The sequence below is a fragment of the Orycteropus afer genome, unplaced genomic scaffold (genome assembly GCF_000298275.1).
Source record: "Orycteropus afer afer isolate SDZICR_OR568_19922 unplaced genomic scaffold, OryAfe1.0 scaffold00031, whole genome shotgun sequence".
Lineage (NCBI taxonomy): Eukaryota > Metazoa > Chordata > Mammalia > Tubulidentata > Orycteropodidae > Orycteropus > Orycteropus afer.
In genome coordinates, this window is record NW_006921618.1 from 9515764 (window position 1) to 9528725 (window position 12962).

A 12962-nucleotide genomic window follows, 5' to 3' on the forward strand; every position below is an offset into this window, starting at 1 on the left:
AGAGAACTTCTCCATAGGGTTTTTAAGGCTGTGATCGTCAGGAAGCAGACTGCCAGGCCTGTCTTCTGAGGCACTTCTGGGTGAATTCAAACCACCAATCTTTTGGCTAATAGTCAAGTGTGCCACCCAGGCCTCTTAGGGACCTGGAGGTTAGAAAAAGTGGCTCATTGTGACTGGTGACAGAACTGTGGTTTGGGCTATCCAGTGAAGTCTCCAGATTTTCCTGAGACCTCATTCTCAGAAAAACCCCCATCCCAGCCTGGTGTGGATTTGTTCAGGCTTCTGACTGCTGCTGTGTGACCTGATCAACATAGGAAGGGGTGAGGTTTTTCATGCAATTAACAAATATTGAGTGCCCGAGCAATAAACAAGACAGACTCAGCACCGGACTCTGACCTTGAATGAATAAAGGGCACCCATGCACCTGAGTTCATGGGCAAGAGCAACCTTAAATATGGTAGACATGGTCACCTGCTCTATTTGTCACAGTTGGAGAGAGGTCAAGGATATGTTAAGGGCATATTCATTCTAAGGGCACATGTGTTCAAGGGAACTTAACAGCAACTTGGGGAGTCATCTCCTCCAAAGAAATGAAGTTTAAACTTTGCACTAAAGTGTGGAGTGAGAGTTGCAGGTATGTTCAGAGTGAGAGAGGAGGAAACATTCATTCATTCATCAAATATTTAATGACCAACTATCATATGCCAGGAAGTTCTAGCCCTAGGCACCCAGTGAGGAGCAAAACAGCCCTGCTGAGGTTCCAGATGTGCAGAGCTCTGGGTGTGTACTTGGTGTGCTGCTGTTCCAGGAACCAGAAGATCAATATGGATGCAGCACAGGTAGGGGAGTGCTGGAACAGACAAAAAGGCTAAGAGGTAGCCGGGGCCTAATCACAAACAGGACTGTATATCACATTTAGATTTAGACTCTGGAGTTCGAGGTTAGTCTTTAATGGTTTGAGGCTTCGGGACGTCTCTTGACCAGCCACCAGCCAAGCCCTGCTAAGTTGAAGGGACAAAAGAAAGGCAGAGGTGCCCATGCTTACTTAGGATTGCCTTTTTAAAAGAAACAGATGTGACTGACCTAAAACCTCTGCCTAATCTCCTCCCTGAGCTGGGTGACATCAAAAGACACCAAGGCTCCAATATCATCATAGCTCAAAGGATCCCAAAAAACACAAGTCTAACCTCTTCACTGTAAAGAGAGGATGCTGTTCACAGAAGGTGATGGGCTGCTTAGGGTTGTTCTGCTTGACCATACAGTACCCACCACATCCCCTCTGCCTACCTACCCATCCTGGAGGTCACCTGCAGATAATTTCTGGACATACCTAAAACAGCTTCCCATCTCTCTGAGGGGTTTAAGGTAGGCTGAGAGTGCTTAGGAAATAATGCTGCAGTAAGGACCCTACATTAGTCAGAGAAACAGAACCAACAGGAGATACAAAGAGATTTATTTCAAGTATAATTGGCTCATGCAATTGTAGGAACTGCAAGTCTGATATCTGTAGAACAGGCCAGCCAGGTGGAAACTCAAGCAGGAGTTGATGCTGCAATTTTGAGGCAGAATTTCTTTTGTGGGAAACCTCAGTTTTTGTTCTTAAGGTCTTCAAGTGATTGGCTGAGACCTTCTCACATTATTTAGGGTAATCTTTTTTACTTAAAGTCAACTAACTGTAGAAGTTAATCACATCTACAAAGTATCTTTACACCAACACTTAATGTGTGATTAAATAACTGGGTACTATAGTATAGGGAGCTCTGGTAGCATAGTGGCTAAGACACTTGCCTGCTAACCAGACGGCTGGCGGTTCAAACCCACCAGCCACTCCTCAGAAGGAAGGTTGGGCAATCCTACTTCCGTAGTGATACTGCCTCGGAAACCCAAGGAGGGGTTGCTATGAGTCGGGGCCGACTTGACGGCACATAATAACAACAACAACAACATAGTTTAGCCAAGGAACCCTGGTGGTACAAATGGTTAAGTGTTCAGCTGTTAACTGAAAGGTCAGTGGTTCAAACCCACTCAGTGACTCTGCAGGAGAAAGACCTAGTGATCTGCTCCTGTAAAGATTAAATCATATGGGGCAATTCTACTCTGCGCTATAGGGTTGCTATGAGTCACAATCGACTCAATGACACACAACACCGCCAAGATAACACAGAAAACTATCACTGACCCCTAACCAATGTTCAGAGGTGGTGGTAAATACCCAGTTACTTCACAACTTAAAGTCTAATCAAGACAGTCATGTAACGGGTCCCCAACAAAATTAATCTTTAGGTGCCCTCAGTGATAACTCCCTCATCAACACATCCTCCACTGCTTTTGATCTTCTCTGTTTTGTTTTCTGTTACAGTTTGAATTGTATCCTGCAGGAAGTTATGCTGAAATCCTAACTAGCTCACTGTATATATGACCCTGTTTGGAAACCAGGGTTTTTCTTTTGTTACGTTAATGAGGTCATTACCAGAGTAGGGCAGCTCCTGAACCTAATCACTCTGTGTGGTGTTTTCTATAAAGGGAGACAAGGAGAGACACACACACAGGAGGGATGAGACCATATAAGGAATTGTCTACAAACTACGCAACACTGGGGACTACCGACAAGGAAGGGCAATCCCCAAGAACCAGTGTCCTAATTTGGACCTCTAGCCTCTACAGTAAGTTTCTGTTCTTTAATGCCACCTGTGGTATTTTTTGTTATGACCGTACTATGTAACTAAGACAGTTCCCTACTCCCTCATAATGCTTCCTGGGATCACTTCCCAAACAAAATACTTGCCCCAAATCCTTGTCTCGGCAGAAATCAAACTGAGACAGGGACCACAGCAGAGCTAGAACTGCAGGCCTTGACTCTCCTCTGCACTGGGGTTTCTGAACCTCGGCACTGTTGGGCTGGATAGGCCTGCACCGCTCTGTCCTGTGCACTGCACGATGTTCAGCAGCATCCTTGGCCTCTATAGATGCCAGGAGCACTCCTCAGCTATGACAATCAAAAATGTCTCCAAACGCTGCCAACTGGTCCTTGAGGCAAAACAGTCCCCAGCTGGGAACAACTGGTCTACACCTGGCTCTAGAGATATAGATTCCTAAGGCTCTAATTCGTTAGGCCAGAGACAGAATTCTAAGACCTAAAATTTCCTCCCTTTTCCCTAACTGATCTTCAGACAACAAAAATAAAGCACTGGATTTTACATCCACCCACAAGAAAAAGGAGCCTTGGTGGCACAGTGGTTAAAGTGCTCGACCACTACCTGAAAGGATGGCGATTCAAACCCATTGGGTGCTGTGTGGAAGATAGATGAGGCAGTCTGCTTCTGTAAAGATTATAGCCTTGGAAAGCCTATGAGGCAATTCTACTCAGTCCTACAAGGTATATTATGACCTTATAGGAACCAACCTTATTGGAATCAACTCTGTGACAGTGGGTTTTTACTTTGACCCCCAAGAAAATTAATTATTAGAGATGAGTAAAATAACAAGTCTAAGATGAACTAAACAAGACACTGGGGGTTCAGAAGGGTTGTCTGTTCCTATGGAACAGGTCTCTTGTGGAAACAGCTCAGCCATGTTGGCTATTGGCATCAACTGGCCTCTTTGGAAGGCCTGGCCCATCACCTACCAAGGCCTAAGCACCCGTAGATGCATGGCTGAGGTGTTAGTGGTTCATCTGCTTTCTTATAGGAGGCTGACGAACCTAAAGCAATGGATCTAATGGTGGAATTTCTGGCACTGGGAGCAGAACTTTTAAGTCTCTGCCCTCCTATTTCTATCACTCTCCTTTCTCCCTCCTTGGCTTTTCCATCCCCTGGACTGGAAGGCTCCTGAGTTGACCAAAGGAAGAGAAGAGAAGTGAAAAGATCAGCCCTTTTCTCCCACTGAATCAAGGAGTGGGAAAATGGGGGTGAGTCTTACCCGAATTCCTAGCTGGGGAATACAGTACAAAGAAGTCCCACGATGGCTATTATTCCTCAACAGGAGTGATACTCAGGATATTTAATAGCTAGTGCAGCATGTGCTGTAAGGCAACTGAGTGGCACAAGCAAGTAAGCGATCAACTACTAGCTGAGAGGTTGGAGGTTTGAGTCTACCCAGATGCACCTGGGAATACAGGCCTGGCAATCTGCTCCAGAAAGGTCACAACCTTGAAAACCCAGTGGAGCAATTCTACTTTGCACACATGGGGTTGCCATGAGTTGGAATTAACTTGATGGCTACCGACAACAACAGTTAACAACATGGGCTGTGGTGGACCGAACAGAATCGATATGGGCTGTAGACAACTACCATGGGGATTGGTTTAAACAAGCTCATTGTCTGCCTGACTCTAAGCCCAGAACCATCCTCTGCAGAACCCACATCTGTAGGACCCTTGTCTTATTTACTGTTGCATCTGCAGTGCCTAGTACAGGCCTGGACATAGAGCTGGAACTCAGTAAACAAATAAGGGACTAAAACATTGCTGAGCAGACAGTCCCTGGTCTGGTAAAGTCTTTAGTCTGGATATGGAGAATGAAAAAGGAGGGCTGCTTCTCTTCCCTGTGGACCCCAGACTGATGGAAGAAACAGTCCTGGTCTGATGCACTGGTTTCTGTAGCTGAAGTGAACTTAGACACAGCCACAGGGCTCCCTGGCCTGTGATGAATGGGGAAGACATAATCAGAATTAACAGGGTAGGGCTAGTGTCCTTGGCAGAGGCATGGGCCATGGGAGGGAGGAGGGCCAGTCACAGAGGGGCCAAGAGAATGAGACCCAGCTCCACAGTCTTGCAGCCTCAAGTCCAGGCTCTGAATGTTGGGATCCAGCAAGGGAGTGGTTCAGGCACGCAGGAGACAGTAAGGAGCTACTCTTGCAAAAGTTGCACAGAACTTGCTGGGAGAGCCCCAGTTCTTGAGCCATCTCCTTCAGTGAAGCCAACCTGGGGAGAGAAGGATGAAAACTGACATTTCAAGCACCTATCGTGTGCCAGCTGTTTATCTCACTCAGTTTCATCACTGTCCTATTATGGGTGGATTAAATTATCCCCATTTCACAGATGATGAAGCCAAAGCTGGAAGAGCTGAAGCCACTTGACCTAGGCCTCCTGACTCTAAAGCCTGAGCTCATGCTGTCATACATACCGCCACAACAGCATCAACTAAATGCTCTGTGACGGATACCACTCAATCGCAGCTAATAAAAACAATAGTGGAACCAGCAGGTGGACATAGAATTATGTCTGGTGCCTGACTTTGATGGACAGAGAAGGACATTTTCTCCGACAAACCCAGGTCCAGCCCCTGCCTTCCCTATCAACACAGTCAAACAATGCCACTCTGAGGAATGGGGGACAAGAACAGAGGCGGCCTCCTTCTCCCACAACTGGCTCTGACCTATGCCCATCCCAGGTTCCTCAACTAAATGTATGTAATTGTTCAAGACTGTGATTCAGCAGGAAGAAGCCAGATTAAGGATGACAGACCTTGCCTTATCCCCGTCACATCCTTCTATGCCTAGGAGCTGGAAGTTTCAGCCGATTCCAGGAGACTCCTGTACCTGGGGCAAGTTAAGCAAACCAAGGGCTGGTACACAGCTACCCTAATTCTGCCTCTTCTGTTAGGAAGCAACTCCTTCTCTGAGCAACCAGCCTGGCAGACACAGCTTTGCTCATCCTCCTTGGGAAGGAGCCAAGCCTGGGGACTCATCACCTGTGCCACCTCACTCAAGGCCTGGGCTAGCCTCAGGTTTTCCTGGCCCTGGGTTGGAGCAGGAAGGAGGAGCACCAGGACAGGGCGTGGTCAAACTGTGGCCATCTGAACCCCTATGTGCCCCAGTCACCCACTCTTAACCCAGTGCCACCCTTATACACTTAGTCTTGACTAACGGTACTCCACCAGCACCCTGCCACCTCCCCCTCAAACCACAGTTCCAGAGCTCCTACCAGCACGTTCCTTTTGGGCAGTGGCTGCCGGGCTGAGGGACTGTCTTCTAGGCTCCGGCCCCCCCGCCGATAGGAGCGAGTGCTCTCAGAGCTGGAAGGCAGGAAAAGGCCAACGTGACCCCTGTGTCCAAAGAGCTCCACAGAGTGGGAGGAAAGAGCTCAGGTATACAGCAAGGCTGGGGCATAGGGTGGATGGGTGGAGCGCCCATGAGGCCCCCGGGATGACTCTATCACAGGCCCAAGAGGCCTGGAACTGACCTCTCAGGTACTCTGGGGAGATCTCTAAGTTTGCTTCTCTAAAACCCCAAAATGAAAGGGTGTGCAAGGAAGAGAGAGGACTGGATCTGAGGCTGGGGTTGCAGGACAGACTGAAAACCTACTCAGCCCCTAGAATAAGCCACACACATGGAACTGAGTCTTTTCTACTCTGACATCAGCAACCTGGGCTCCAGGCTCCTCTCCGCTCTGTAGGTTGGACTTGGGATCAGGTGAATGTGTATGGTGGAGGGGAAGGGGTCCAGTCACCCTCCAAGAGCCAGCATCTCTACATTAGTCATGGGTCTCAGAGCTGGACGGTATCCCAGTATTCAGGCAGGTACCATACCATTTAGAGGTGGGGGAATGGATGCCCAAAGAGGTTAGGAGACTTGCCCAGGTTGCACAGCTGGGCTCTCACCAACCTGAACCTGACAGGGGGATATATCTCTGCAGGAGTGGTCCCAGACGGCAGGCTTGGTCGAGTGATGCCTGGGGGCTCCCTAAGGCTCTCCTCAGAACCAAGTGGGGCTTGGCTGGGACTCCCAAGTTCCACAGGGCTTATGAGGCTGGAAGAAGAGGAGGCTGGGCTGCCCAGACTCTCTGGGACCCCAGGGGGCTCCAAGCTCAGGCTGGGGGCTTCAGAACAATCTGGAATTAGAAGTGATAAAGCAGTCTTTGGCCTTTAGAACCTATCATGGTTCTCTCCCACTCCCCACCCTCTATCTACTATTCCGGTATTCTCCAGCAACTCCTTCCTGTCATGCTTCAGTCTCCTGGATCATTCATTCATGACAGCCAGGGCCACACTGACTCACTTTTCTGGTTCTACTGATACCCTCTACTCAGTCTGGACTCTACTGCCCATCCCTCAGGTCGAGCTCAGATGCTATTCTCACCAGGAAGCATTGCTAAAACAGTCCCCAGCTTAATAGGACATGCTCCCTCCTTCCCCCGAGCTCCCAGAACAGGCCTGTCCATTCATTCATAGTTCTTGAGAACAGCCAGGCACTGTGCTGGGTGCTGGAGAAATAACAGTGAACAAAACACTTGAAGACCCTGTCTTTTTGAGATTTACATTCCATATCATCTTAAGTCTTGTATTAAAATGAATGGTATTCTAGCTTTCATCTTTCCCATTAAACTGTGTCTCTAATCCTTGAAGGACTTGGGACACAATGGATGCTCAATAAATGCTTCTCTTTCTCTCTTTTTATTTAAGTGAAGCATTGAAGAATTTTGAATAGGATAGACCTGGGTCTGAATCTCACATCAGAGATTTGTTAGCTGTGTCACCTTGGGCATGTTACTTAACATCTCTGTTTCTTTACCTGTAAGGGGGGATAGTAACACCTACCTAGCAAGTAACTGCAAGGATGATATGGATTAACACACGCACAGCACACTCAGCTCAGTGCCCCAGCACACAGCAGGCCCTCAATGATGGTCTGATGAACATTTTTCTGGGCACCCAACCATACCTCCACTGGCATGTCCTACACGTCCCTGGACCATGGTCCGAGCAGGGTTTTTGACTGGCAGAGGTGGGGGGAAATCCTCACTCTGGCTCCGAGGGGTGGCTGATCCCAGGCTGGCAATGGTCTCGTAGGTCTTATTGCTGATGTCCAGCCTCCCGCTGCCCCAGCGTGCCTGGGTTGGGGGCTTCAGAGGACAGCGCTACAGGGACAAAAGTGTGAGAGGGAGGAGAGCCTGGTTCCTCCAATTCGGCCCTCCCTTTCCCATACCAGGCCCAATGTGGCTTCTTCCGTATGCCATCCCTGGGGTCCAGCCAGCCAAGGGGCCATGGACAAGGTCTAGGACCCACCTTTTCCTCCTCGTCCTCCTCACTGTCAGAGCCAGGCTCCATGGAAATGCCCCAGGAGTAGTCCACGGGCAGAGGGAAAGTGAGGGTCCCAGCCTGGGCCTGCTCCAGCTGCCACAAACAAAAGCTCGGCAGTTCAGAGGGTGCTCAACAGGGAGCGAAAAAGACTCAGGGACACCCTCCCCGCCCCTGAGACCTCACCAGCTCCTCACAATCCTTGTGCTGCTTCTTCCTGGCCATGTCCAGAGCTGTCTCTCCTGCCTCATTCACTGTGTTGAATAAAGTTAGGGGTCAGGGTAAAAGAGGCATTATAGCTTAGAGGTTAAGAAGGGCTCTGGCATCAGACTGTCTGGGTTTGAATCCTGGCTCTGCCACTTCCTGGCCGTGTGACCTTGGGCAAGTTACTTAATTTTCTAATCTACAAAATGAGTACACTTGTAACTACCTGACGAGGTTGTTGTGAGCATTAAATGAGCTTATGTGTGTGAAGCTCCTGGCACACTACCAAAAAAACCAAAACCAAACGCACTGCCGTTGAGCCAGTTCTGACTCATGGTAACCCCTCCTTGGGTTTCCAAGGCAGTATCTCGATGGTAATAGATTGCCCGATCTTCCTTCTGAGGAGTGGCTGGTGGGTTTGAACTACCAGCCCTCTGGTTAGCAGTCAAATGCCTTAGGCACTACGCCACCAGAGCTCCCAGCCCTACTAAGTGGATGATATTATTCCCATTTTTATATATGAAGAAGCTGAGGTTCAAGAGATAAACTGATAAATCCTCAGGGCCCAGAGCTGCCCAAAGGCAAGCCAGGATGAGAACTCAAGTCTGTCTGTAAAGTCCATGCTTGTTACCAGGGCTCTTTGTGTCTAGGGAAAAGGCAGGAATGGGAGTCTGAGGGAGGAGGTGTCTGAGCCCCACCTGTGCCCACTGAAGCTCTCCCTTTCAGCAACAGCTTGAGGCAGTCGGGCTGGTTGTAGAGGGCAGCATAGTGCAGAGCGGTGTTCCCATCAGGGGCCTTGGCATCCACATGACCGCTGGGGAGTGGTCAGGGAGGGAGGCAGAGGAATCTTGGTGGGGGGTGGGGAGAGGGAGAAGAAAGGAGGGAAGAGAGAAGAAGAGGGAAAGAAGGGGAGGGAAAGGTGCAAGGAGGTAGGCAGAGAAGCAGGGTTTCTCACCCATTTTGGATGATGAAATCCACTAGGGGCAGGGAGGCCTGGTCGGCGACTCTGACAGCCAAGTGCAGGGCATGCTCTCCAGGTGCCTGAATACAGGTCCAATACCTCTGAGTCTCCCCCTAGCTCACCTGTCCCCAACCCAGTATCACCCTCTTGAGCTCCTGCTGCCCCCCGACACCCCTAGATATGAAGCTTCCAGCTCCCTCAGAAATGAGTCTGAACAGATGGAACTTCATCTCTGGGAGGAAGGTAAAGGGCCTTCCTCTTCTTGTCCGCAATAGAAGGTGCTTCCCAAATTTTGGTTCCTAGCCCTGGGCTCCTCTCTCTGCTCTCATTTCCCCTGAGATCTCATCTAACCTCATGCTGCCAGCTGTCACTCATGTGTAGACCATTCCATATCCTTGTCTCATTCAAGTGCTATACCCTCCCTGCTCACTGGACCCACCAAGACACTGGGAAGGCAGCTCAAAGACCAGAATGTCCTAAACAGAGTTAAATCCAGTCATGGTCTCCTCCTGCTGCCTGGCACACGGGAAGTGTTTTTTTTATGATGTTCAGTCAGCAAGGTCCCCAGGTGGTACAAATGGTTTGTGTGTGGCTACCAACCCAACGGTTGGTGGTTTAAACGCACCCAAGAGTGCCATGGAAGAAAGGATCAGTAAAGATTATAGCTAAGAAAACCCTATGGAGCAGCAGTTCTACTGTGTAACACATGGGGTCACCAGGAATTAGAACTGACTCAATGGCAATGGGTTTTGGTTTAATTAGTCAGCAACTCCTGTTGATTTAGTCCTTCACATGTCCCTGGTATCCTTTTCTTCCTGTCCCTCACCAGGATGTGTCCTCTTGCTCACTTGATGTTTCAATTACTGGAATAGCCAATGCAATGGCCTTCCTGGCTCTAATCTGGCTGACCACCCATTTCCAAGGCTACACAAGAAAAAAAAAAATACTAACATCTGGTAGCATAGTGGCTAAGGCACTTGACTGCTAACCAGACGGCTGGCGGTTCAAACCCACTAGCCACTCCTCGGAAGGAAGGTTGGGCAATCCTACTTCCGTAGTGATACTGCCTCGGAAACCCAAGGAGGGGTCGCTATGAGTCAGGTCTGACTTGACGGCACATAACAACAACAACATTTATTATACTTCTACTATGCACCAGTCCCTTTACATACTTGACTTAATGCTTACTTCAACCCTGTGAGTGCTATCAACCCATTTTTACAGAGGAGGAAACGAAGACTCAGAAAAGTTAAGTAACCCATTCCTAGATCACAGAGCTAGAAGGCAAAGCCAGGATTGACCAAAATGGTGGTCTTTCCCATTTACCCCTCTGGGTTTTGAGCACATATCAGGGGTGAGGCAGAAAGAAGTCATAGCTGGTGCTGGATGATTGGGGAGTATGTGAATGTGGGTGGGTGATCCTTGGAAGGGTTCCCACCTGTCCCTCTGGCCCAGGCAGTGGCTGTCCAAAGTCTTGCCCATTAGCAAAGGCTTCCAGTACTGACAGGAGGTCCCGGTTGTGAATGGCTGTCCAAAGTCTCTGAGGCTCGAAAGTAGACAGGCGAGCAAACCTGTGTTCCACATACTTGGCCACGATGTAATCCCTGCGGAGGCTCCTGCCAAAAACAATCACAGGTCTCAAAGGAAGGACTGTCTCCTGCAAGCTGGTCCCTGGGACCATCCCACAGGAGACACAGGTCTCCTATTGCCTAGAACCATGCCCTGGGGACTCTCAGGTCTGCGCCTCCCCTCCCTCCACACCTCTTGCCTAAGATCCTTCTGGGACGTGCCCGCTCACAGAAGGCCCCAGACAGAACACCCGTCTAGCCAAGAATCTTCTTACATTTCACTCTCAGCTGAAGGTTTAGGGCCACTGTGTGAGGGTAACTGGGCCTCCATGACCTCATTGAAGCGCGTGTTGCCGATATTCAAGGCCAGCTGGGATTGTGGTGGGAAAGTAGTGGGGTAAGACTGGGTAGTTAGGACAGAGACCTCTGGTAGGACAAGCCTCCAGAAGTCCTGCCTCTCGGCTGCCCTCCGAAGCCCTGTCCTTGGCCATCTCCTTTCCAGGTCATCCAGCTCCTACCCCAGCTCTGCCCCCCTCTCCACTCCAGACCCTGCAAGGTCTAGCAGAGCCAGCAGACTCAAGCTCCACCCTCTGGCCAAACCCTATTCCTAGTGCCCCCACCAGTCCAGGCCCTGCCCTTGCCCTCACCAACAACTCAGAGGGGCCCAGCAGGTCCAAGGTGAGGGAGTGCATGCGTGAGAAGCGCACGCCCAGCTCGCGGTGGACGCCGGAACACTGGATGCAGGTGAGCACACCCAGGTTGGTGCTGAGCCACGTGGGGTCTGCAAGGTATAGCAGCTCGTCCCTGGGGATATGGCCCCTGGCCTTCCCTCCCCCTCCACTCACCTCAACCCCACTGACCAACCTGGAGCCCCACAGTCACAGCACTGGCCATTACCAGGCCTGCTCTTCACTTCAGCGATTAGCAGCTTTGTGAGGTCCCGGGGCTCCCCGTCCAGCCCTGTGCCCCCGCAGGGCCCTGGGCCACTGCTGGGCTCCCCAAGGAAGGCACTGCTCAAGGCTTCATCCTTGCTGTTCTGCAGTACTGACACCCATCTGTGGAGAGTGTGCAGGGTGAGGTGGGGGAGACAGCCTGATTGTGGGGGCTTGTATCATGCCCAGAGGCTAGAGATTAAATAAGGCTTCCCTGACCCCATGCCAAGCTGGCTGTAAGGGTACTCACGCTTCACACTCATGTTCATCCTCCGTCTGGAAGTGATATGTCCGGTTGTCTGTGGGGAGAAGAGGGGGCATCTGGCCCACAAATATTCTGCTCCCCTTCCCTGGGTCTAGGAAGACCTCATCCAAACTACCAGGTCTACATGGAGCTTTTGTTCCTAAGGGGTCAGGATCTCCCAAGCCAGAGTGGGGAGAGTAGTAAGTGTGGCCATTAGTGGGACAGCTTCTCGGAAGTCTCTCCCAAGTGAGAACCCAATAAGGCTCCCTTTGTATGGAGCTCCCTACCTAGACCCTGGTTCCAGGGTCGGGGAGGCCTCCTAAGAAGAGGAACCCACCCAGCTGAAAGGTAGTCTTCATCCCCACTGCCATCATGCCACTCAGCCCTCAGCCTCCTGTCTGCTCTCCCTGTTTTCCATCACTCCCATCTCCCACCACATCGCCTTGCCTAAGGTTCTGCTCTAATCACACCACTTCCTTGCGCTACGTCCTCCCAGGGCTCCCTATTACTAGGAAATGAGTTCTGACCTTTTAGGAGGCATTCCCTGTCCTCATCTCCTACTGCTCCTACATGACCCCTCCATTCTGGCCCAAGTGGCCAAACCCACTCCCTTGCCTCCATGCCTTTCATCATGCCAATTCTCTCTCCTAAATGTTCTCGCCCAAACTCTACATTCTACATGTCCAAGGCCAAATTCCAAAGTCCTCTCTTTCAAGCAGCCATTCCTGAGTCCCCACAGCAGGGCACACACGCCTTCTCCCATCATCTGTGGTGCCTCTCCGTGTTCTCTTCTGGACACTCCCCCTTATCTTACAGTCCTGGGTCCCTACCTCACACCCCTGCAAGACAGAGCTCCCTGAGGATGGGGTCTAGACCCTTCTTAGGCTGCACCCACCCCCAGGTGAATCCTAGCACAAGGGGCTCCAAAGACGAAAAGTGAAAAATCAAAAGTAAGAATAATTTTGAAAACAAAATTATCTTCATTCATTCAAATGCTTTATAGAAATAATCGTGTTTGAGTGTATTTTTTTTTTTTTT

The 12962-nt window shown here is 50.2% G+C and overlaps 1 protein-coding gene across 1 annotated transcript in view; it reads right to left on the reverse strand.

Moving 5' to 3' along the window:
- Nucleotides 1-4846: 4846 nt before the first annotated feature.
- The window catches only part of ASAP3 (ArfGAP with SH3 domain, ankyrin repeat and PH domain 3), a 97978-nt gene continuing 89862 nt past the window's right edge, over nt 4847-12962 (reverse strand). Inside the window, exons 13-25 of the mRNA XM_007935707.1 lie at nt 11931-11979; nt 11613-11803; nt 11396-11529; nt 11024-11118; nt 10619-10796; nt 9175-9260; nt 8918-9033; nt 8202-8269; nt 8004-8111; nt 7660-7855; nt 6604-6829; nt 5924-6014; nt 4847-4921 (exon numbers count right to left, since the gene is read on the reverse strand). Of these exons, the coding sequence (XP_007933898.1) occupies nt 4847-4921; nt 5924-6014; nt 6604-6829; nt 7660-7855; nt 8004-8111; nt 8202-8269; nt 8918-9033; nt 9175-9260; nt 10619-10796; nt 11024-11118; nt 11396-11529; nt 11613-11803; nt 11931-11979 (1613 nt within the window). The remainder of the gene's footprint in view (nt 4922-5923; nt 6015-6603; nt 6830-7659; nt 7856-8003; nt 8112-8201; nt 8270-8917; nt 9034-9174; nt 9261-10618; nt 10797-11023; nt 11119-11395; nt 11530-11612; nt 11804-11930; nt 11980-12962) is intronic.